At 34.0% G+C, this 26,398-nt stretch overlaps 1 protein-coding gene across 2 annotated transcripts in view; it reads left to right on the top strand.

The window, feature by feature from the left end:
* Positions 1–26,398, top strand: part of LOC136036115 (cullin-2-like) — a 76,188-nt gene that overhangs the window by 28,013 nt on the left and 21,777 nt on the right. For both annotated transcript variants that reach the window (XM_065718129.1, XM_065718130.1), the window contains exons 5-10: positions 1,972–2,156; positions 6,731–6,897; positions 11,267–11,498; positions 17,726–17,902; positions 20,791–21,006; positions 25,565–25,711. In XM_065718129.1, coding sequence (XP_065574201.1) covers positions 1,972–2,156; positions 6,731–6,897; positions 11,267–11,498; positions 17,726–17,902; positions 20,791–21,006; positions 25,565–25,711 — 1,124 coding nt within the window. The remainder of the gene's footprint in view (positions 1–1,971; positions 2,157–6,730; positions 6,898–11,266; positions 11,499–17,725; positions 17,903–20,790; positions 21,007–25,564; positions 25,712–26,398) is intronic.

Here is a 26,398-nt window from a genome sequence, read left to right as displayed (position 1 = left end):
ATGAAGTCATTTTTTCCGATTCGACCATCTGGGGGGAGGGGCTGAAGGGAGTGGAACAATTATAAAAAAAAATGAGGTATTTTTAACTTACGTGTTGGTGGTCGGATCTTAATGAGTTTTGATATTTAGAAGGACCTTGTGTCTCAGAGTTCTTATTTTAAATCCCGACCGGCTTTAAGCCTCTGATTTTCCTTTTAAATTAATCTATTGATTTTTAGATTTTTGATCATGCCATATGAGCTCTTGGCTCTTCCGACCTCGTCACAAATGCCATATGAGCTCTTAGTTCTTGTGTTTAATAGTCTGTCTTTTTTTAGGACCGTTCCAATAAAATCTAAGTTCATACAGTAAATAGTTGCTTTAAGTTAGTTTTACCATATCCATGTGAAAATCCACTTTAGCCCATCTGTTTATTTGTGTGTTTTTTGTTTTGTTTTTCAAGCATCCGATTGATCTGTTTAAATTATAACCATTAGTCTGTCTTTCCTTTTGATTTTTCTATTTTCATTTTTTTTCTCCTCTGGATGTTTTTTTTTCTTGAATGATTTTCTTGAAACTATTTCGACAATTCCTATACTAAAATATATCTAAATACTGTCCTCAACCACAAGCGCAAAGAATTTGTGTTTTCCTGTATGCTCACTCTACACTATATTTTCGAAATCTTGAATGTTAGATCTCTCTGACATGTATTTGGTACTATTTTGCACTGAACCAGTTTCCTTAATATTCACGATTTTTTTTCAGTATTTTTAAAGTACTATTGAAAACTTTAGAGGATAATTTTCAGATAAGAGTCATATGTTTCTCTGGCCCTCATAAATCTTAAAGCAATGTTATATGGTAGAAACGCACTTCTGCGTAGTTCAGTGCAACAACTTTTAGTTTGATAAATATAAAAGAAAGTATAAAAAAGATATATCAGTCGAATTACCACATGTTTTGGTAACATTTTATCTTTTCTCCATTTCTTCTTTTTTGTGAACTAAATAAGGTATTTTTTAAAGCAACTAACCTAAGCATTTAATAGGAATATTTTAGTAGATGTTTATTAATCATAGGCAGGAAGCTAAAGGCTCAACTGTCAGAAATTAAATATTCTCCTTCAGCAGGAACTTCAGTTTAAATTTATAATTTCAATCAGGGACATCTGAAAAGTGTTGCATATTTGAAACCTACACAGGAAAAGAAAGTTAGCTATGTTTATTAAAAAGTTTTGGGAATTTTCCCGAGTTTAACACTGCTAAACTGACTTCAGCTTTTAGAGCAAAGGCTCGGGAACTTCCAAACGACTTTTTGATCACAACTTTTATTTGGGGCATATTTATCTAGTTTTAAGCCCATAAAACTTACCTTCTATTAACTTTAGCGGTGATCCGCATTAATCTTTAGATTTTCCAAATTTCTTATTAGGACTATCGTCCAAACATTTAACATTCCATTATAGTTTCTCTTTAAAAATTTTTATACTTACCCTAGGTGCCTCTTGAAGGGGAGCGCTATTGTACCACTATCTCCCCCCATGGCGAATAAGCATATACCCTAATCCTTATGGATTTTATCCATTTGGTATCTCAGCAACCTGTATTGGTTAGTCTCACTTCACTATAGTGCTAGTTATCCATGTGTGGTAAGTCGTATAAATAGCCTATATCGCCTAATGGAGAGCCAGTGGTAATGGCCACCTTTGTCTTTTATATTCTTAAAACTACTTATCAGGGATATCTTCCAGTTCTATTCCTAAAATCCACTCTTCTTTCTCCCTCTGTGGCGAATAAAAATGTACAGTAAAATTATTCCTGTTTTTTATATGGAGCTAATCCATTTGGTATCTTGAGCAACCCGTATTAGGTAGTCTCATTTAGCTATAGTGCTAGGTAGCTATGCGTGGCCAGTCATATATATTTGTAATGGACAATGTTGCTGTTAATGTGTGCTTTGAATTTTTATTTATTTTTTCTTTTTTTTAAGGACTTGAATTATGGGTAAAAGACATGATTGAACCACTTCAGTCGAGCTTAGTTACTTTGCTCCTTGATGGAGTAAAGAACGACCGAACAGATATTATAACGGATCAGAAAGAAGTGGGAATAATGAAGACAGTGATAAGTTCATTTGTGGTTGCTGGACAGCACAGAACCAGAGAGCCATTGAAGGTAGTATTGTCAATGTTGTCGTTTTACTAGTTAATATAGTGGGATTTCAACGTTGTATATTTGATTTTATAATTTAGAATATTAGTGCCTTCTATTATCACCTTCATGTCATCCAAAATGCCAAAAAGAAATCATAATCTCTCTTTATCATTGATTTTGGAACGGTGGCCTCTATTTGGAGCTATTCAAAAATTAAAGTGGCGAAAGGAAACTGTACGGATTAAAAAAAAAAAAAAAAAAAAAAAAAAAAGTAACTCCTCGAAGATTTTCTGCAACAGAGAAAAGTTTACCAAGTTCAAACTCCTACAAAACTTCAGCTAAACCATGTAAATGAGAAAGAAAAATATTGTCTACTGCTGCAGGTTCAGTAGTTCACGCTTATAATTACAACGAACACACGAAATTACAGTCTGAGCGAAATTAAACAACACAGAAAATGTTAAAACTCAATTTGAAAACTAAATAAATTATATTGTTTTATGATCTTCAGAAAATTTCCAGCCTCAACTATTATTTGTCTGCCTAACCCCATTTTACTAGGATTACTATAACCCAAATGAATATTCACTTAGGGATCGATAATTTTTGCCTTAGGCGTCCTAGACAGTTGCTGCAATCAGCATCTCATAAAACTTACGAACGCTATTTTATTCCAAACTTGGGGAGCTGACCCCTGGCCTTTTCTGCATTGCCCTCCCCCCCCCCCAAAAAAACAAAAAAAACAAAACAAACTTGTTAACGATAGTTTATTCCAAAATAGGTACTTATATAAATGAATAAATAAATCTTTAAACCATTGAAACTTAAATTGAATGTGCAAATCAAGCTTGAAACGAATCAAAATCACTACAAACAAGAGTTTGGGTTTTGCCTCCTTCTCTCACTGTAAAAGTCTAAAACATACTGTGTCATTGGCGCTTTACTGAAAACAAATTATATTACAAATATTTTGTTTTGTCCATATTACAATATTGAAAATACACATAAAAATTGCAGTAAAATTAAATTTTGAACTGATGAGCTTACAATAATCAATATTATTATATATAAAAAGAATTCAGTTTAATTCTATTAGTTCTTTCCGAGACTGTTCAAGAGAAATATAGCTTCACTACAAACAAGAGTTGGATACTCCCCCCTTCCCTAACTGTAAAAATCTAAAGCATACTGTGTCATTGGTTTCACTGAAAACGAATTATGTTACAAATATTTTCTTTTCCTGTTATTACAGTATTAAAAATGAAAATAAAATTACAGTGAATCTTGAAGTGATGATCTTTCAACAATTTAAAGATTATATCAAACATTCAGTTTGATTTTATTTGTACTTTTCAAGATTTTTTAATACACATATAGTTTTCAGTAAAGCGCCAATGACGCAGTGGGTTTTAGACTTAGAATAGAATTTTATTTTAAAAATTTCTCTCATAGCATGGTTGCCGAATTTGACGACAAGCACTAGTAATATATATATATATATATATATATATATATATATATATATATATATATATATATATATATATATATATATATATATATATATATATATATATATATATATATATATATATGTATGTATCATCGAAAGAACTTGATATTCACGTCAAATATAATTTATTGTACAAAATACATAAAAAAAAGTCAGCACTAAAAAAATAAATAGATAACTATAAAATTAATGAAAATACATAAAAGAATATGAGTCAAAACTTAGTTAAAAAGTCTAAAAGAAAAAAATAAATAAAGAACAATAAAATTAATGACTAATTTTCCTGGCTATTATATAACTAACAAAAACTCGGAACAAAACTCTTCCGATATATTTCTTATACCGAGTCAGTTTATCGAGCAGGGATGGGAGTCAGTCTAGGGATTTTATACGTGACGGTCTGTTGCGGGTGGGAAGATAGGGTTCGGGTATGATGGAACGTAATTGAGGAACAGACAGGGTCTTGGTACCGAAACGAAGGCATAGGAGGTTCCTTTTCTCGGCCAACGTGGTGAGCTTGAACTTACCAAGTAGATAATGATATGGAACCTTCCCTTCACCATTTATGGTTCGAAGTGCTCGTTTTTGGACATTTTCAATCTTATTAATATGCTCTGAAAAAAGACCGAAATGTCATACTGGACAAGCAAACTCCAGTATTGGCCGAATAAAAGACAATAAAGTTGGAGAAGATCCTTAGGGGTCAAGAAAATTTTAACAAAAGTTTTAGAAGGGAAACCGAAGGGGAAGCATGTTTCAGGAAGTTTTGAACACGGTCATCCCGCTTCAGGTCAGCAGTAATTATCACCCAAAGGTGTTTAAAACAGTGAGAGAAGGAGGCAAATCCCAAACTCTTGTTTGTAGTGATTTTGATTCGTTTCAAGCTTGATTTGCATATTCAAATGAAGTTTCATTAGTTTCAAGATCTATTTATTCATTTATATTAGTACCTTTTGTATGTTTGTTTTCTATGATTACTTATTTAATTTCTGTTCGATTTAGTTTTCATTTATACTTCAATAGTAAAATATTTTTGTTCATTTTAAGCTTGATTTGCATACTAAATTTAAATTTTACTCATTTTAAGATTTATTTGGTCATTTATATTAGTACCTTTGTATTTTTTTCTATGATTGTTTATTTAATATCTCTTCGTTTTCGGTTTCATTTATTCTTTAATAGTAATTTCTGGTCATTTTGAGTTTGAGTTATTGTGGGTTTCTATTTTTTCTGATCTTAAATTTAATATGGCCTTTACTTTTCTTTAAAAAACTTCTTTTTAGGAAAGTTTTTTTTTTATTAATCTGAAAAACACCTACCGTTGGAAATGTAGATATTTAGGATTCAAATAGGGATACTGAGAAAATACTTGCAGTGCCTAAAGAACAACGATTGGATTTGCTTTTTATCAGAGGCGGAGAAAAGTTTCCAAAAAGGTGTAAAAAACAACACATGTGGTGTGAAAAATGCGCTATATAGCCAATAGCCAACCAAGGGCTCTCTTACTAAATTGGCCCTTCAACCTGGCGAGAAACCTGTAAGATTTCCTTAAGTTTTTTTTTTAAGAATCAATTATAAGTTGTCTTGTGAAAAGAGATCTTATCATATATTTTATTTAAGAACAACTTTGGAAATATATAAATATACAATGTCAGAATTTGTAGCATTAAATTTATAATGAAATAGATAGTTACAGTTGAATACATTCCCATGGAAACTTTCTAAGCTGATGGTGCTTTGTCAGTTGAAATCTTTTGGTGATGACGAAGCATCATTTCCAGTTTTTGAAACTGACCCTTAGCAACAGCAAAATCCTTGAGTTTAACACATTTACGAAAACATCTCCCATGGAGAAAAATAACTACAATGTGATACACACAGCACGCCTGCAATGTCATCCATCTTGTTTTAAGTTCAGAATAAATGAAAGGCCAGATGAGAGTAAGTCTTTTCTTTTGTTTTGGACTCTGACTCGGTGTTGCCATCAGGGCTAATTACCATCATACATGCACATCTAACTGAAAACCTGCGTTGTGTACGGAGTGTGTTCTGGAAGGCTTAATATGCATGTGGAATTATGCTGATTATTATGAATGAATTTTGGTGATGGTAACAATATTCTTGTTAAAACTATTTTTAAAAAGAAAATATTCAAACCCCTAACCCCCTCCCTGGATACGGCCTTGCTTGGCTTATTAGTTTGTAATTATACTTTTGAAGCTTGTTTCTATCATAGAAATAAATCAATTTTTGAGCTTCAGGAAATTTTGAGTTAAAAATATAATAAATTTAGGTTTTAAATTTGGTGCTAGAATATTTTAGACGATGTGTCAATTTATTGTTTTTATAGAATTTTTTTTTTTAATTAGATATCCATTTCATTTGACTAATACAGAAGTGTACTTGCATGATATTCCCCCTACCGCTCAAGTTGTCCATGCATTGACACACTGTAAACCGTTTTTGTTTTTTGTTTTTTTCGTTAGATTATGTAACATATCACTCACGGTTTCTAAAAAACAATTTTTTGTAAATCTTGATTTTTGGTCGAATTTCTGGTGTCTTCGACTACTAAACAAAACAAGTTAAAGATGTTTTTTTTTTTTTTTTTTAAATGCATCTTTTTATGCTAAGTTGTGTAAGACACGCCAGAAGTTTCTACAGGCAAAACTTCAGAAATCGTTAAGCAGATACTGTCGGTACCAGAAAAAAAATTATTAAACTTGGGTTCAGCTTAAAAGTTGTATTAGGAAAGCCTCCGTAACAGTCACATGTTTTGTTAAAATTACCCTAATTTTGACAAACTGTTTTATTTGATTTTGTCATGTGAAAACTAAATAGTGGAAAATTAACATTGTTTGAATATCCGTGTGACAATCACTCAATCATTAGGAAAATAAAATAAAGTCTAGGGAGTAATGACACGTGGGGTTATATGAAGGAAAAGATAGTAGGGCACGATTAAATTAACTTAGACAATTGAAGAACGGTTTAGGTTTTTAGTTGTACAGAGAGAGGATTTTGCATTTGGGATCTGAGGGTTGATGAACTGCTGTAGGTTTTGAATCAGTTTTATTTTCAGCTTTATCAAGATGTATTTGAGGAGCCCTATTTAAAATCAACTGGTGACCATTATCGACAAGAAGCTAATGATCAGATCCATAAAACTCCTGTGTCCCAATATATGGAAAAGGTATTGCAGCGACGAGAAGAAGAGAAAACGCGATGTTGGAAGTTCCTTCATGAATCGTAAACTATTTAACGCTTTTTTCCTTGTTTTTTTTTATATCATTAAAAAGAACATTAACCATTCTTCAACTCCCACTTCCTCCTATAATTCCATATCTATTTCTAGTCCAAAAGGTCAAGGTCAAAATACCTGTGAATGAGAATCTTTCTGACATGACAAATACATAACAGCCCCAAGCGTTTAATCTGAATGTTTAAAAGAGTAGTGGGATCGGGGTTCGTTTATTTTTAGTAATTCCAAAACTTTTGCTTACAACTTGGACTAGAATCTTCATGCACAACGGATCAAGGTAATTTAGGAGTAAATCAAGGCCGTTATCGACTCCGCGGCCTTTCTTTTGATAATTCCAGCTTTCTTTTGATAACTTGAATTTAAAGCGGAAAATATTGCATTGTAAATATTGTATGTACAAGTTTCAATTACCTTGTATTTTCAGTAGGCTTAATTTTATTAATCCGCTTTGTCAAAAAGTGTGTGCTGCCAGAATAGAAGTAGGCTCTCATTGAAAGGACTTATGCCGTTTAAATGATTACTTTTCCCATTCCTGATCTCTACTCTACTCCGCCTTTATAATTATACAGCGACCGCTATAATTATACATTTATTCAGTACAATTATTATACTGAAGTATCGTAGTTATTGACTGACAGGGTCGCTGCCTCCCTCTTATGTAACGTAATTTCTCCTTTTTTTATCCTTGGTCTTTAATATCATTAATATGGATGTTTATGTTTTGACAAAGTAACAGGGCGAATTCCACCTTTGGTATTGGAGGCTAAACAGCCATATTTTCATCTTCTGATAGTTTTTTTTTTTTTTTTTTTTTTTTTTTTTTTTTTTTTTTTTTTTTTTTTTTTTTTTTTTTTATAAGGTCATATGGCTCAGTCAATCTCAGAGCTAAACTGAAAGAAAATCCCAGAGGTTTTGAATTTTCTACTATTCAAATTGAATAAAATATTTCACAGCTTATAAAAAATCAGACAAGGAGATTTCGAACTCTCAATCGCCGCAAGTACAGTCACTAAATTACATCAGCTTCAGCTTGGACGGCTCTCAAACCCTTCCCTAGTTATAATCGGGAAGTATGCTGATAAAATGGCCTTTGGTCTCTTTTATATGAAAGAATTCGAGTAAACAAAGCTTTATTTGAGGTGAAACACAATAGTTGAAGCACTTACGTTCTACATGTGAAAGATAATACTGGTGTATGGATACGTATTAAACAAAAACAAAATCTACTGAAAATAAGGAGCGACATTAAAACGAACTAAAATTGTTCCGTATATGAACGGGGCTGTCCCGTCTTCAACGCCCCGCTCTTTACGCTAAAGTTTTTTATTGTTTTAAAAAGTAGAGTTGTGAGAAAGAGTCAAACTTTAGCGTAAAGAGCGGGGCGCTGAGGAGGGGACAGCCCCTTTCATATACGGAATAATTTCTGCTCGTTTTAAATTTTAATGTAGCTCCTTACTTACAGTTAAAAAAAACTTGTTTTTTCATTTAATTTCTGAACGTTTTTGAATCTCATACGCAGATTTCTGCTCGTTTCAAGTTTTAATGTCGCTTCTTACTTCAGCTAAAACAAAAATTGTTTTTTTATCTAATTTCTTAACGTTTTTGGATTAATGCAGGTTTTGATTTTGGCTCACCGTACATGAATAATTAAAACAAAATTTGCATATTAATTTTTTTTATACAGAGCTTGTATGCTTTTTGCTTTTTCTTTCAGATGTTATTTTTTTATGTTACTTGGCTTTGGCAGCTTACATTTCTCTGTTATGTTTTGGACTTGGTCTTGGTTGACTTAATAAGTTAACCCTCCCTGTAGGATGCAAATTGTTTGTTTCAGGTGCATTCCAAAAAGGAGGAAAAACGATTCTTGTGTGTCAGGAGTCATTCTTAAATAATTGGAACAAGGGCTTTACAATAGCGTAAAGAGTGAATTACTGAGAAAGGGACAACCCCCTAATATACACAATAATTTCGGTTCGGTTTAAGTTTTATGTTTTTCCTTACTTTCAGTTGGAAAAAAAAACTTGTTTTTTATTTAATAACAACCACAAGCCGAAGACATACAATATCTCTGGTTTATTATCACATAAAAGGCATAGTTATGAAGCTGCTGGAGATAAAATGAAATGCTAAGACTGTCCGAAAAATAACACAAACAAATTATTATTTATGTCAGCCATCATTTAACAAAATTCGAACTTTAGCGTAAAGAGCGAGGTATTGACGAGGGGGCGAACTCCCTCATATACGTAATATGAGGGGTTTCGCCCCCTTGTTAACACATCTCGCTCTTTACTTGTTTATCTTATTTAATTTCTGCTTTTTTAAATAATGGTGGATTATCCAGTGCCTCCTTCATGGAAATTCTCTTTCCCCGTGGAATTCATCCATAGAAAGATCACTTCACGTAACCCCCTCGCCCTGATCTCCCCAACAGAAAAATCCCCCCTGAAAACATCTGTATACTTCCCAATAGCCAATACTATATGTAAACAATGGGCAAAGTTCGTAACTTGCAGTCCTTCCCCCTGGGATTGTGGGGGATTAAGTCGTTCTCAAAGACATAGCTATTAGGTTTTTCGACTGTGCCGAACAAAATGACTATCTCAAAATTTTATTCGGTGACTTTGGGAAAAAGAGTGTGGGGGGCCGAGTTCTCCTCCAATTGTTTTGTCAATTAAAAAGGGCTTCCAATTAAAATCCCTTCGAATGAGCCCTTTTACGACATTCTAGAACCATTGGGTCCATGCGATCACCCCTGCGAAAAATAAAAATAAACACGCATCCGTTATTTTTCTTCTGGCAAAAAAAAATGGAAAATTACACATTTTTGCAGATAGAAGCTTGAAACCTCTACAGTAGGGATCTCTGACACGCTGAATCTGATGGTGTGCTTTTCATTAATATTTTATGACTTGCAAGGGGCGTTCCCCCCTTAAAATGAAAATAAGGCAAATTTTCTCAGGGTTTTAACTTTTGATGGTTAAAATTAAACTTGATGGAATTTATATATTTAAAATCAACATAAAAATCCGGTTCTCTTGATGTATCTATTGATATCAAAATTCCGTTTATTAGAGTTTTGGTTACTATTGAGCCGGGTCCTTCTTACTTACAGTTACCGCGGGTTTCTGTTTTTGCTACCACGAACTGTTAGATTAGAGTGAAATATGGTTTCAATGTTGGTCAAAGATATCTATCTAAATATATTTTTTTTTTCGTCAAGGAAATCCTATGAAGTAAACATCTTCCATCTAAGGTCTAGGTAAATCAAACTTCTGTCTCCACGATTATATTTTTTTTTTTACTCGTCTCATGACTTGCCAGTTTTTGTTTATTTTGCTTTCGGAACGCGCCAAAACTGCCAAAAAGTGATGTGGGAAAGTAGCAAAGTTGCCCTCCTCCTTTTTTCTTGGAAAATTGATGTTCAGTAGCTTCACGCTTATATGAGTGTGAGGCTACTTATAAGTAGCTTATAAGTAGCTTCACGCTCCTTATAAGCGTGAAGCTACTTATAGTAGCTTCACGCTCCTCTAAACAAACTTTTAAATTCAGCTGAACATATAAATTTTGATGCTCCAGACTTTGAGGCATCTGTCGAAATACTATTTTGATCCTTCCAGGAACGTACGTAGAACTTTTCTTTAGAGGAGGGTTTAAATACTATATATGAAAAATACAGAAAATTGTAAGGAGAAGCGTAAAAATTTAAGGATTTTAGAGCCTTGGCGGGAGCAACATACACCCCCTTCCCTGCGCACATACGACTTGGTAGGCTACAAAGGTTCGGAAGTCAAGATAAGTCAGTAGATGTCACTTTGGCTAGATACTAATGATATCACTACGTTTACTTTTGGGTTCTTATCAACTTTTTTGGTTCTTCTTTAAAACTCATTTACATTGTGAATAACTGCCTTGTGAGTTATTGTGGCTGTGTTTCTCCCAAAGAAGGGTAATGAAGAAAGTTCAAAATATAGGTATAGCATAGTATAAGATCAAAACTCGGGAGGAACTGAACAGTTTTTCTGTCAAGTGGGGCATCAGAATGAATATCTTTTAGCTAAGTGTTTATATTATTTTAAACTTTAATTTTTTGCTCCCTTTCTCCCCCCCCCCCCGCCCGTCTCTTTTCTCTCACTATCTCTGACCAGTTCAATAGGTATATATCTTGTATTACTAATAGAAAATGCTAAGTCTTATTACGCCTAAGTAAACTTTGCTGTGTGAATGCCGCGTAATAACTTCTTTCAATCAAATGATCGGTGTTGACACTAGCTTTCAAATCAAATATATTTGTATTCTTATCCTTTCAACTTTTTTTTATACCAAACATTTATCATGTTAATTCACTTGTTTTAGGTCTTACGCCAAAGTTAGCAATGAAATAGAGCAAAGAATGGTGGCTGACCATCTAACCTACCTTCAGAGTACGCTAGCTACTATGGTGAGCGAAGAAACAGTCAAAGACTTGGCTAATGCCTATCAAGTATTAAAGACAGTGCAAGGTGGACTAAATGAGCTGGTCAAACTAGTCGAAGAACACATAAAAAAAATGGGGAGGGAGGCAACTCAAAATGTGGACTTTGATCAAGTGAGTCTTTTTTCTACTGAGTTTTTTGTCTGTTTCATCTAATGTCAAAAAAGTACAATTTAGCGTTATGATCGCTTTAGTTTCAGTTTTCCAGTTTTCAGAATTCTGATGTTGTTAGTTATTTTAAGCTCATCGTAGTTGCATATTTTTGGTCATTAATCAAAGCAAACTGTCCAAGTAGATGGAATCAAAAATAGAAAAATGAACTAGTTTATATTTATGTAACTCGTAATAGTTCCTGTTTTGTGAACAAAAGTTTTGACTGTCTAATAATTAACACTTAATTCTTGTGTTTCACTAACATTTTATTTAATTTCTTCTTTTTTCTCTACGGGGATAAGGCTTCTAGGGTCCTGCTCATCCGGGCTATGGTCCTGGCTATCCAGCCAAAATATATATATATATATACTAGCTGTTGGGGTGGCGCTTCGCGCCACCCCAACACCTAGTTGGTGGGGTGCTTCGCGCCCCCCCAAGCCCCCCCCCCGCGCGCGTAAGTCGTTACGCGCCATATTAGTTACGTGCCATTGTAGCTGTGTCCCTGTGTCCCACCTGTGAATAGAGATAGATATAAATATATATTTTTAACTACGTAAAACATGCGAATATACAACATTCTTCGCTGTCCCATTGTCTGTGCATATAAATAGCATTTATATTCCCTGTGTCTCGGTCGTCATTTGTGTCCTGGTGTCCCAGTTTGTAATTTCTCTTTGAGTGTCCCGGTCGTCATTTGTGTCCCGGTGTCCCGGTCTGTAATTTCTATTCAAACAATCCCTGTGTCTCAGTCGTCAATTATATATCTCGCCTGTGCCCCCGGCGTCCCCGTTGTAGTTGTGTCCCTGTGTCCCGGTCGTCATTTATATTCCCGGTCGTGATTTGTGTCCGGGTGTCCCAGTCTGTAATTTTTCTTTGAGGTTCCCGGTCGTCATTTATATTCCCTCTGTGTCGGTCGTCATTTGTGTCCCGGTCTGTAATTTATCTTTGAGTGTTTTTTCTTTTTAGTTTTTTTTAGTTTTTTACATTTTTTCAATTTTTTTTTCTTCTTTATTTTTCAACGTCACTATGAAGTACATATCGCCGAACCTTTGTTTTTTAACTTAAATCTGGTAGGCATTGATGACCTTATCCAAGTCAAAATCCCAAACCCAATCATCATCGCTATCATTTTCAGTTTTGATATGTTTTGACTCTCGCTGTCCAGGTGGATTTTCATCTAACTGCGCGGTTTTGCGTTCTTTAGCCGCAAGCCTGTTTTCTTGCTGTTCTTGTGATTCCTCGGCACGCTTTCTTTTCTTACTTTCTCTATCAGCTGCAAGCCTGTTTTCTTGCTGTTCTTGTGATTCCTCGGCACGCTTTCTTTTCTTACTTTCTCTATCAGCAGCAAGTTTTTTGGCATAGACTCTTTGAGCAGCTTCCTCGGCTGTTGCCATTGTAGGTTCTTCAGTCATTTTACAATTAAACATTTTTCCGTGAACGCATGGCTTAAATATCTTTAATGACGTCACCGTCATAGCAAAAATGACGACAACTAACTTCATGACGTCAGTCGACACAGAAACATGACGTCACCTGACAGACAGACACACAGACAGACAACTTATTTTTATATATATAGATATATATATATATATTATTTGTGAGATTTTTTTTTTTGTCAAGGAATACTGAGATAAAATTTTGAATCTTCCACAACTGTGAAAATAAAGTAGTTAATGTTTGTGTAGTATAGAATCTGAGTGATTCTGTTTAAGGAAATTAAGGTTGCTTATCTAGGGTCGTTTTGCGACTTTAAGCTTGGAACCTTATCTGACCGCCGTCAGAAACTCCGCAAAACTGTTTGATTATCGCTTTTGAATCCGCCCCCTCCCTATTCATACCCTCACCCCCGCCAAGTGGCAGAACTTCTTCCCAAAGTACAGTCGATTTCCTCGTTATACTTGAGATGTAAATTAAGCTTTGTTCCCACTTGTTTAAAGTATCATAACTTTAAAGTACTAGTGTAATTATGTCATATAGTTTTTATTTATTCTTAACTTGTATTAATTTAATATTGAACTGAATATATTGAATCTTTAAGCGCCGAAATTGCCCTAAATTCAAATGGTTGTATTCAATTACATGAACCTAAATTTTACTAAATTGCATTGAATTATAAAAGAAGAATGTTTATAACGAAGTTATAGTCAGGTTATGGTCATCTATTTCTACAACATGCTTGGGAAGTGTGTCCACTGTCAGGAACGCAGTAGGGAGGATAACTTCGAAATTTGAAAGTGTCCACATAACGTATTTCTTATTTGAAATCTTCAACGCAGCTCCCAACAAAAACAAATTAGCATTGGTAATTCAAAAGGGATTATGTGATGTTTTTTGGAAAAACTTATTTATATCCTACTTTCTCAAGTAAAGAAAGCCCTGTTGATTAGTTTGGCTCATTTCTTTTCTTCTTTTTTTTTCTTTTTTATTTAATCGGTCATGCCCACTTTTCTTCCTCACAGAAATAATTGGAAATCAAAGCTTTTTATTCAAAATTGTTTTTGTCGTATTTTGGTCTCTTAAAAAAGAAATCGTTCTTTGACCAACAACTCTGTTATTTCACACTTTTTATTGGGAATAAGAATCTTTCTTATTCCCAAAAGTTGTAGATAAAAGTACCAAAAAAACTGACAGTCTCAGTATTACCTAAGAAATATAAGCCCTCCTCTACATTTTCATTTGCCCGCAAATTTCGAACCCTCCATATCAAGAAAGTCTTTGTGCGAAATTTGCGAAGTTCGTATGAAAATGGATGCCTTAGTAGCTAAAATTTAGCATTCCATAAAATATATAATATTCTGTAGAATCGCTTAGTCAAGCTTCTTATCCACATAACTCCCAATACTCAAATTATAAATGACCTTTAGTTTGCACCTAGTCCAAATTCTGAATGTACCAAATTTTCATACAACCACTGGTACCTTACAGTGTTTCGGTTTATTAATCTCTTAGTGCTATTTTAGCCTCATATTTGAATTATTGGTTTCAAACATTCTAAAATACCAACTTTTGTGGAAATAAAATACTGTACACTTACTTTATTTTGCTTTACTCCTGCTACTGGCAAAACATACAAGTACCAAGCGGCCTGTTCTGAGTTCCTCTATTTAGTCCCTCACTTGAAGTTCCTGCTTCCTTTAAACGTTTCTTTATGAGCTCAGACTTCCACAGAAAATGTTTTCTTTGGTGGAATTAATCACTGATTTTTGAACTCTAATAGACGAACAGAATTCAACAACATTCTAAGTTATATCTTATATGCGACTTTTTCAAGTATTTCGTGGACATAATAACTATGGGCTTTTCGGTTTAAGACTCTTTTTAAGGGTTTAGGTTTGGGGTTGCACCTCTGTCGTTACACCCCTTCTGATATACGCTACTGAACAAACTTGAACCAAGCGTGTTACAAAATAATTCTTGTGTTCATATCGTATCACAGCGGACCTGCGCACCTAAGCATCGTCATCTTCTTTCGCCCTGCTTTATGTGACCCCTTGCTTCTTCAGTAAGCAGAACCTTGTTTAAACCTGTTTTTTATAGGTTTAAACCGTAAAATAGGGTCTGCGTTAATTACGTGTTATAGTGAAATTAGTAAAATATCAATTTGGTGGGGTCAGTAAAATAGTGGTTGAACGCCCAGTTTTACCGTTTTTATGGCACTTGGTATTAACCAAGTGACATATAGCAACCGCAAATTTTGTCGGTCTGTCTGTCGGTCCCGGTTTTGCTACTTTAGGCACTTCCAGGTAAGCTAGGACGATGAAATTTGGCAGGCTTATCAGGGACCGGACCAGATTAAATTAGAAATAGTCGTTTTCCCGATTTGACCATCTGGGGGGGGGGGGCGTTAATTCGGAAAAAATAGAAAAATTGAAGTATTTTTAACTTACGAACGGTTGATCGGATCTAAATGAAATTTGATGTTTGGAAGGATATCGTGTCTCAGAGCTGCTATTTTAAATCCCGACCGGATCTGATGACATTGGAGGGGGAGTTGGGAGAGAGAAACCTAAAATATTGGAAAACACTTAGAGTGGAGGGGTCGGGATGAAATTTGGTGGGAAAAATAAGCACAAGTCCTAGATACATGATTGACATAACCGCAACGGATCCGCTCTCTTTGGGGTAGTTGGGGGGGGGGGATTGGGTTAATTCTGAAAAATTGGAAAAAATGGCGTATGTTTAACTTACGAAGGAGTGATCGAATCTTCATGAAACTTCATATTTAAAAGGACCTTGTAACTCAGATCTCTTATTTTAAATCTCAACCGGATCCAGCTTTATTTGGGGGGGGGGGGCAGAAATCTTAGAAAATACTTAAAGCGGTGAGATCAGGATGAAACTGGATGGGAAGTAGAAAAACCTGTCTAAGATACGTGACTGACATAACCGGACCGGATCTGCTCTCTTTGGTGGAGTTGGGGGGGGGGGGGTAATTTTGAAAATTGAGGTATTTGTAACTTACGAAAGGGTGACCAGATCTTAATGAAATTTGATATTTAGAAGGATCTTCTGCTTTAAAGCTCTAATTTTAAATTCAGACCAGATCCTGTGACATTGGGGGGAGTTGGAGGGGAAAATCGGAATTCTTGGAAAACGTGAAAATTGGGGTATTTTTATCTTACGAATAGGTGATCGGATCTTAATGAAATTTGACATTTAGAAGGAATTCATGTCTCAGAGCTCTTATTTCAAATCCCTACCTGATCTTTTGACATTGGGGGGAGTTGGAGGGGGAAATCTTGGAAAACACTTGGAGTGGAGGAATCGGGATGAAGCTTGGTGGATAGAATAAGCAAATGTCCTTGATACGTGATTGACGTAATCGTACTGGATTCGTTCTCTTTGGGGGAGTTGGGGGGAGGGGTTCAGTGATTTGGCGAGTTGGTGCTTCTGGACGTGCTAGGACGATGAAAATTGGTAGGCGTGTCAGGGAGCTGCACAAATTGACTTGATAAAGTCATTTTCCCAGATTCGACCATCTTGGGGGCTAAAGGGAAAGGAAAAATTAGAAACAATTAGGTATTTATAACTTACGAGTGGGTGATCGGATCTTAATGAATTTTGACATTTAGAAGGACATCGTGACTCAGAGCTCTTATTTTAAATCCTGACCGGCATCAAGCCTCTGATTTTCCTTTTAAATCAATCTATTGATTCTTAGAATTTTGTTAGAGCTCATACCATATGAGTTCTTGGCTCTTAGCTCTTCTTACCTTGTCACAAGTGCCATATGAGCTCTTAGCTCTTGTTAATATTAATCTGCATATTATTGATATATGCCAAATAGAGCTAAACTTTAGTCATTCCACTATGGTTCGAAAATAGGTATATTAAACGAAATTCGTAATATTTAATATTAATGTTGAAATGGATCAACAATACGATCGATTTCTTTATATTCATATTTCTTTGATATTAGATTTCTTGATATTATATTTCTTTGAGTATTATTAGGTACTTATTGTAGTCCTTTTTGTTAGAAGTGTAATTTTATATTTTTCAGTTTTCTTTTCATTTATTCCCTATACTCCTCTTTGTACATCCATGTATGTATACAGGGCATAAATAAATTATTATTATTATTTAGTGTGTACTAACTCGCTATTCAAAGTACTTTTAGCCAATTATTGTTTGCCTAAAACTTCTTATAGGAAGAATATGTACTATATATATATATATATATATATATATATATATATATATATATATATATATATATATATATATTAATGTTATATATAACATTATATAACATCCCGCTTTCTGGTTCAATCCCGCTTTCTGGGGCTATAATGAAAGAAAGGTTGAGATGGCTAGGCCACGTTCTACGGATGAAGGATGACAGATTACTGAAGATTGTCCTTTTTGGCCAACCGTCTGGGGCTACACGGAAAGCAGGTCGTCCTTGTCTGGGTTGGGAGGATGTCATAAATAAGGATTTAAAGGAAATGGGAACTTCCTGGGAGGGTGTAAAGAGGGAGGCTTTAAATAGATTAGGTTGGAGGAGGAGCGTGCGTAGCTGTGTTGGCCTCAGGCGGCTTATTAGTGAGTTATTAGTAGTAGTAGTAGTAGTATATATATATATATATATATATATATATATATATATATATATATATATATATATATATGTTTATTAGTCTGTGTCTCAGTATAACATATATTCTTTTTAATTGTACTTCCAGCCAAATGCTCCGATAACTTTTGTGGAGGCTGTTTTAGAAATTCACAACACCTACGCCAATATGATTTCCTCCTATTTTCATAATGACCAGCATTTCACAAGTGCCCTAGGAAGAGCCTCTGCTTCAGTTGTCAATGCCAAACATAAAAATAGAAACGTTTCAAGATCTGCTGAATTGGTATGTATGTAATGAAAGTTCAATCATTGTATTTGTAAATCATTTTAGGTATATTCTCTAACCATATGCTCGTTTATGAGGCTAGTTTATTTAGAGGTAAAGGTGGTCTGGTTGAATTTTGTCCTACCCCTCAGTTTCAATATTGTTTGTTGTCTGTGTTGTTTTCTGTTTGTTTGTTTTTTACCATATTTTTATAGCACATCCTAAGTTATATATAGAAGCATCTTTTACCCTTTTTAGATATCTCTATCTAGGATAGGAGTCTTTAGAGATATCTTTGTAAACAGGAAGGGTGTCACCCTGAATTCTTTATCTGTCACCTGGATGAAGATGCTTGGGACTACTTTGGCGTAAACAACCTGAATACAGGATGGAAGAATCCTTCAACGTAGTCTAAGGACTCCCTCCTTCCTAGTAAAGTTTTGAAGAAAATAAGTGAAAATGTAAAAAATCGGAAAATATTAAAAATCGGCTATTATACAGTTTCGCCAGCAGCAGTGAACCCAAAAATGAAAACTTAAATAGACTGTTACGTTAAGACGGTGACTAGACTAACTTATATCCTTGAAATCTATTATATCACACCAGAAAGTTGTTTTTCGCCACAAAAAGCATTCACAAAATTATCCAGCTTTAAAAAAAGTCCCTCTAGAGATTGTAAATATTCTACTAGAATATATTTCATTAAGAAAAGCAGCCAATTAAGTTTCAAAAAGGAGAATATGACTGGATATTTTCTTTCTTTGGAGGGAGGGGGGATTTTTTTTTATTTTTCTTTCATTTTAAGAGCTCCTGACTAACAGTTCTTCTTTAGAAAGTATTCTTTCTTTCTGATTTCCTTGTATCTGTCGTGATCTTCTTCCTTGAGGTAAAAAGAGGTGCGGAAAACGACTAAACAGTTATTCCAAAGCCTTTTAAGTATCTAACAAAATAAGAATAATTGTGAGTTTGGTGCTTTTGGTTTAACTTCATACAAATACAGCGCAAATACGTCTGAAAGTAATCAGAATCTTTGCTTGTGTAATGACCAATAATACTCAGAGTAAATTGTCCGAATTTTGAGTACTGTAAAAAAATTATTCACAAAAATAATTACTGTAGCTAAGTGAAAATAATAAGAGACATATTGCACTAACGGGGATAAACATGAACTTAAAGGTGCATAGGGAGGAATGTTCCCCGGCAGATTGTCTTGAAGGCTTCCCTCAATGACTACACTATTGCAACAAATTCGTTTGTGTGTGTGTGTGTGTTTTGACCCCTCCCTCGTAGCACCTAATTTGTGTTCATCTATGGCAGGTGGATGAAGCTCTTCTTTTTTTGCTCAAGTCTTGGCCTTGCTTACTGTTGTATGAAAATACTAATGGAAATAAAATATCAATTTGGGTTAAATAGTAATAGACCAGGCGTGATCAATTAAAAGTAGGATAAGAGCCAACTAAGATTAAGGATAGTAGCAGCAAGCCAAAAAAAAGTAGAGGTCTCTTTTTGCTACTTTCTTAAAACTTTTATGAATTTGACTACAAATGTGCGAACAAGAGATATCATAAGGCATTCTAAACGAGAAGATTTTTCACCGAAGGCAGCTTGAAAATAATTTTTATCGAAAAACAAATATAAACTGTGCACTTTATTAATGGAAAAAGGTTCATCAGTTAGTGTCGTCTTAGAAGATTCGTGGAATTATACGCCGAATTTTTGTCTGCATAGTAACTCACTTTCTGCAATTCTGAAGTTGTGTTTTAGACTCTTTGAGGAAATCGAGTATAGAATCAGCTAAAAAGCGTTTGAGGAAAACTCCATCGTCAAATCCCGTCCGTCATGACAACGCCCTAGCGCATTCTTTGTTCATTACAAAAAAAGGCATCTGTGCAAATTGTTAATGAGAGAATATTAGTGCAAAATGTTGCGACGTCCTTCTTATAGCCTCGATCCAGCCCCATCTGACCTATTTTTATTGCGAAGCCTCGAAGATCAATTGAAAGGCGTCTGTTTTAATAGCACGGATGAAGAAATTGACGCACAAAGATATGGTTTATAAAGGGGCTCCCAGGTGTCTTCAAAAACAGTCTAAAAGGATAGATGTACTGCCTGTAGAAGTGCGTGTACCTAATAGAAAAATTTAGGACCAGAGAATACTCTTATATTTTTTGAATGCCCCTAGAATTGTATATCAATTATGTATTTTTCCAATTAAACAACCATTTTACCAAAAAATTGTTAAGAGGGAATTTAATTTGTTCTTTAAATGGAGGATTCGGTATTAAACGGTTCAAATAAAAAAATATTGTCGTAATAAGGACTTCTTTAGTTTCTGTTCGTAAACGGTCGTAAGGCCAATTTTCTATTCAATAAGTTTCGGATAAAACTCGAGGCCATAAGACAAAATCAAAGCCAGGTGGACTTGGCTCCTTGTCTTTTATATATTTAATAGCCCTTCATCAGCTGCTGAAGTATTTCGACCAATGCAAGAATATTAGTTCATAAATGCAGTGAAAAATTACTTAGTTTGTATTGTAAGCTTTAAATATTAATCTTTAGAATTATTCTTTGATTTTCAAGATGTAATAATCCTATCCACTATTGCCAAACAAATTTTTCATTCTCTTTTTCTTATCACGTTCAGCCTATCCTATTCATTTCACTATTCATTATTCATATCCCACTATTCATTCTCTTTTTCTATCCACTGTTCTGTTCGTTCATTCCACTATTCATTCTCTTTTTCTATCCAATATCCTATCCCCTTTTCCTTTCCACTATTGCCAAACAAATGATATACTGTGCATTTTTTATTCTCTTTTTCTTTTCACTTCGAGCTTATATAGCTCCCTAGTTCGAAATCATAATATCACTGCAACACTAATACTAATATCTTTTCTTTTTAGTTAGCGAAATATTGTGATACAATGCTCCGTAAATCAGCTAGAGGAACAAGTGATAGTGATATTGACGACAAACTAGCTGAATCTGTTACCGTTTTTAAGTACCTAGACGATAAGGACTTGTTTCAAAGACATTATGCCAAACTTTTAGCTAAAAGGCTGATCTATCAATCATCAGCATCCATGGACGCAGAAGAAGCTATGATAAATCGGTTCAAAGTAAGATTTTCTTAATGTACAGGGTTTCACGCTGCTATGTTCCCATGAAAAACGGACGTTTTTGTATTTTACACCGTATAATTGTTATAGCAAGTGTGTATGTCACCACGACGGTTAGATGGAGATGAGATACGGTAAAAAGTCATGAGACTGGTGATACTGTAAGTGATCTGGTAACCCTGCGCTGTTGTCCTTGAGACAGTACGTGTATCGAGACCCTTCCATAGCTCAGTTTGAGTTTGTACTCCTTTCGTTAACTGCGCGATTTGTAAGACTGCTATTAGGGAATTTGTGTTTTCGCTGTGCATCACGGAATATCTCAATAGTAACCAAACTGAACACAGAATTTTGATATCAATAGATACATTAAAAGAATTGGCTTTTTATGCTGATTCCAAATATACAAGGTCTATCAAGCTACGAGCCTGATAAACTTGGTGTGATTGTTGAAAACGTGGGGGGATGCCCCGAAAAGTCGAGGAATCTTAATGAAAATTACACCATAAGGATCAGCGTGTCAGATAACCCTGCTGTAGAGGTTTCAAGCTCTCATCTTCAAAAACGTAAAATTTTGTATTTTTTTCGAGAAGAAAGATCACACATGTTTTTTTTTTTTTTTTTTTTTTTTGTCTCAGGGGTGATCGTATCGAGCCAATGATTCTAGAACGTCGTGTTCATTCGAACAGAAATTAAAGTTCTAGTGCCCATTTTGAAGTGACCAAAATGATTGACCGTCATTTTGCGGGCTTCAGAAACCATCCAATAGGATGTAACGGACATTCTGAAGACCATAACGGTTGAAGACTTCCTGCGCTGCTACGAAGAGTGAGAACAACGTCTTCATCGCTATGTAGCAGCCCAAGAAAACTGCTTTCAAGGGGATTAGAATAATGTATGAATTTAATAAAAACTTTGTGAAGAAAAAAATCAGTCTCATTACTTTTCTATCGCACCTCGTGTGTTGAATATTTAAACTAGGCTATCGAATAGAGCCCCAGTTTTAATGACACATAATTTGTTATCGGCTTTTTAATTGTCTATAAATCTATATTAAGAGGCTTTTGTTCTTTTTCTTTTTTTCTTTTTTTTATTCAACACCATATAAAGAGACTTTTGTTCTTCTTTTTGTTTACTTAACTCCATATAAAGAGACTTTTGTTCTTCTTTTTGTTTACTTAACACCATATAAAGAGACTTTTGTTCTTCTTTTTGTTTACTTAACACCATATAAAGAGACGGTTGTTCTTCTTTTTGTTTACTTAACACCATATAAAGAGACTTTTGTTCTTCTTTTTGTTTACTTCACTCTATATAAATAGGCTTTTGTTCTTCTTTTTGTTTACTCAACACCATATAAAGAGACTTTTGTTCTTCTTTTTGTTTACTTAACACCATATAAAGAAACTTTTGTTCTTCTTTTTGTTTACTTAACTCCATATAAAGAGACGGTTGTTCTTCTGTTTGTTTACTTAACACCATATAAAGAGACTTTTGTTCTTCTTTTTGTTTACTTCACTCTATATAAATAGGCTTTTGTTCTTCTTTTTGTTTACTCAACACCATATAAAGAGACTTTTGTTCTTCTTTTTGTTTACTTAAAACCATATAAAGAGATGGTTGTTATTCTTTCTGTTTACTTAACATCATATAAAGAGACTTTTGTTCTTCTTTTTGTTTACTTAACATCATATGAAGACTTTTGTTCGTCTTTTTGTTTACTTAACACCATATAAAGAGACTTTTGTTCTTTATTTTGTTTACTCAACACCATGTAAAGAGACTTTTGTTCTTCTTTTTTACTCAACACCATATAAAGAGACTTTTGTTCTTCTTTTTGTTTACTCAACACCATATAAAGAGACTTGTTCTTCTTTTTGTTTACTCAACACCATATAAAGAGACTTTTGTTCTTCTTTTTGTTTACTTAACACCATATAAAGAAACTTTTGTTCGTCTTTTTGTTTACTCAACACCATTTAAAGAGACTTTAATTCTTATTTTTGTTTACTTAACACCATATAAAGAGACTTTTGTTCTTCTTTTTGTTTACTTAACACTATGTAAAGAGACTTCCGTTCTTCTTTTTGTTTACTTAACACCATATAAAGAACTTTTGTTCTTCTTTTTGTTTACTTAACACCATATAAAGAGACTTTTGTTCTTCTTTTTGTTTACTCAACACCATATAAAGAGACTTGTTCTTTTTTTTCTTTTTGTTTACTTAACACCATATAAAGAGACTTTTGTTCTTTATTTTGTTTACTCAACACCATATAAAGAGACTTTTCTTCTTCTTCTTGTTCAAAATCCAATATTCGGAATGTACGTTCAAGTTATGTATTCATAAATAAAAAAAAATCCAGTTACTTTCAGTTTTCCCATCCCTTATTCTATTAACTTTTTGGGTTTGTTGGGGGGGGTGTATGCCAAAGGCAGTAATGTCTTATGATATTTGTAAGTGTGAAAAGTCTCTCAACAAAATGATTTTGTTTCTTACTCTATTTTGCTTACTCTTTTTTAATCGAATCTTCACTAATCTTATCAGTCAACGGTCTGACGGGTATGTTATGCCTCGAGTATCATCGCGTAGATGTTTGAAGAGATTCAATGGCTGCCATTGTTCTGGGAGGCTGAGGATGGCGTTTTTTAGCTTGAATCACAAAGCTCCTGTATGCAAACTATTGTTGCCGTGCATGATATTGAGGAGATTTCGAAATGGTTGTTTTATCGAGGACCCGTGCTATACAATCCTTTAGATAGGGATCTAAAATGTAATCCAAGCTTGAATGGTTTTAGAAATAATCTAACGGCTACTTAGTATTTAAGTTGTGTTTTTGGATTTTTTTTCTATTATTCATATTTTTCGTTAACTTTAGTTCAGTTTTATTAGTTTATTTGTCTATTAAGTGTGTATTGGTTCCTCCAGGACAGCCACTATTTTGATTCTCCTGGGAATTCACTTGCACTTATATCTCTGTACTTTCTCTATTTTGTTCGATGATTTCTTTGTTTTTTTGTTTTTTTTATAATCATAAATATTTCTAGTTTACCAAAAAAAGAAAAAAAAACATCTATTGTGTACAATAAACTTAAATTACGTAAAAAAGTAAGTCATTGCTAGATGACCCCATTTAGGACGAAGTGAACCTCCTCAGTATTTCATTTTGCTTGATGCATTTATTTCTCATCAATGTTATCCCCAATTATTGTAAATAAACCTCCTCTTCAAATAATCAGGAGCTCTTTGCAGCTACGAATGATATATTAGAATATCCTTTCCGTCGTTTCCACGTTCATTATAGAAGTGGGACGGGTTTTTTTTAATTGGCCCAAGTACCGAAACATGTGCCTAGATGCTTGAAATTAAACCAACCAGCTCCCTATCTAATTTAATTATTTCGACGCATAACATGCCATCCATCTCCCGTACTTCAAAGTTTTGAATTATAATTTTAGCGAACCTTTCCTTTAAATAATTATCCTCCAATCGCGGATTCTCACACATAAAATGTAATTTATTCTCTCCGTTGTTCCCATGCCAAGTACAAAAGTAAGAATCAGCTGTAAGCCTACCTGGACGTGAACATTTTGTTCCCGGTTCATGTGACACAAACACTTCCCTGATACTTGGAATTAAGCTAATAAGTTCATCATTAATTTGAAAACGTAATTTGTCGTCCCTTGTATTTCCATGTCTTTGCAATTGCATGGTATCCTCTTTCTAAATTAGCTCTGGTTTTTTTCCTATTTTGTATTCTTTGCTGTGGGATAATGATTTTGAAAAGTTTTTGTAAGTCCTACTTTATGCTCCTTAGCAAGTCTTCCCTTGCAGTAAATTTCTGGGTTTTTTTTATGTTTTTGCCTGAAAAAAGCCTTGCAATAAGGCTTTTTTCACATAGGAAGGCAAATTCAAACAGTTTTGTGGAATTAACTAAAACAAACCTAAGATTGAAAATATATCTAGCCATATATTCAATAAACGTCATCTGCAGAGAATGAAATAAAAATGTAAATTGAACCATTATTTATCGAAATCCGACATAAGACTAAGAAAATTGCTAGCAAAATTCTAAATTCAAACATCTGCTGGTGACTAAATTTGAAAATATTGTTGACATGCCATATTTTTCAATTGGATTCTGTTGGAATTTATTCCATCTTATTGGAAATTTTAATTCCAGAAATATTTTTTCCATTTTTTATAATCGAAATTTAATATGAATTTAGTCAATATTAGTGTCATCAGTATCAGTGTCCTGCTAAAGCCTAATAACTGTTATTGCCTTTACATTTTGGTGCTTCGGATTCGTAGGAAGCGCCAGATTCTTACCTGGGGCAGTTTTGTCAATCAAGACCCCACCCGTCACTACAAAAAAAGGTGTAAATATCCCAAGTAAAATTTTTAGTTTTTTTCTTCTTTTTTTTGTAAATATGCATACCTAACCTGAGCAAAACCAAAATAATAAACCTTAAATATCTCGAGAAAAATTAAAGCTTATTTCATGCTTTAAAGGGTCATTTCGAAGCAGATGTGAAAGACTAATTCATTTTCTTCTAGCAAGCTTGTGGCTATGAGTTTACAAACAAATTGCATCGACTTTATACAGATCAAGCCGTATCGACTGATCTTCAAGAAAGATTTATGGATTCAATGTCAAAACAGGGAGTCACATTTGGGCATAATGTAGTATTCAACATAATGCAGGTATGTTACAATAATTACTATTTTAGTTTGTATGTGTCTGAACAAAATTTATTGAAGAGTTTAAAGTTATTGCACGAGCTAGAAGATGAGATGATCTTTTGCCTATAACAGGACTGCGTCTATATATTGCAGTCCTGTCATTTTTATTATATCTAAATACGTCGTTTTGATACTTCTAACTACAAAAGTTTGTTTGTTTACATACAATTATGCCAAAAGACAATTTGTTTTTGTTATGTTCGCTTTGAATTGTTGATATTTTGCACCTGTTATGTTGAGGACCTTTTCATCCCAAGTTTCAACATTTCTAACTATTAAATTATCTTTATAAACTTTTTTGTTTGTTTACAAAAAATTACGTTAGGAGACGATTCCTTTCTGCCATATTTGAAGCAGTTTACAGATATTTTGAGTCCTATTAGCTAAAGTATAATTTTGTCATGTGTTTTGACACTTCTACGTTTTGAGCCTGTAAGTAAATTCTGGGATAGTCGGGCATAACTCCTATCCTCTCTTGGAAATCCTTAAAAGTGAGTGTAAAGCTAAGTTTATAGAGAAGGTGATAAATTTGGCTTCCCCAACCCTCGCCCCAGAAAAAGTAAATCTGTAGCTATATCTGTGACCACTAGATAATTCCTAACACACAAAATCTTTTTTTTACTGTAATTGAATTTCACAAGTAAGTGT

Source organism: Artemia franciscana, chromosome 15 (assembly GCF_032884065.1).
Source record: "Artemia franciscana chromosome 15, ASM3288406v1, whole genome shotgun sequence".
Classification (NCBI taxonomy): Eukaryota; Metazoa; Arthropoda; class Branchiopoda; order Anostraca; family Artemiidae; genus Artemia; species Artemia franciscana.
The sequence above is the reverse complement of the archived record's forward strand: the minus strand, read 5'-3'. Positions and strand labels throughout refer to the sequence as shown.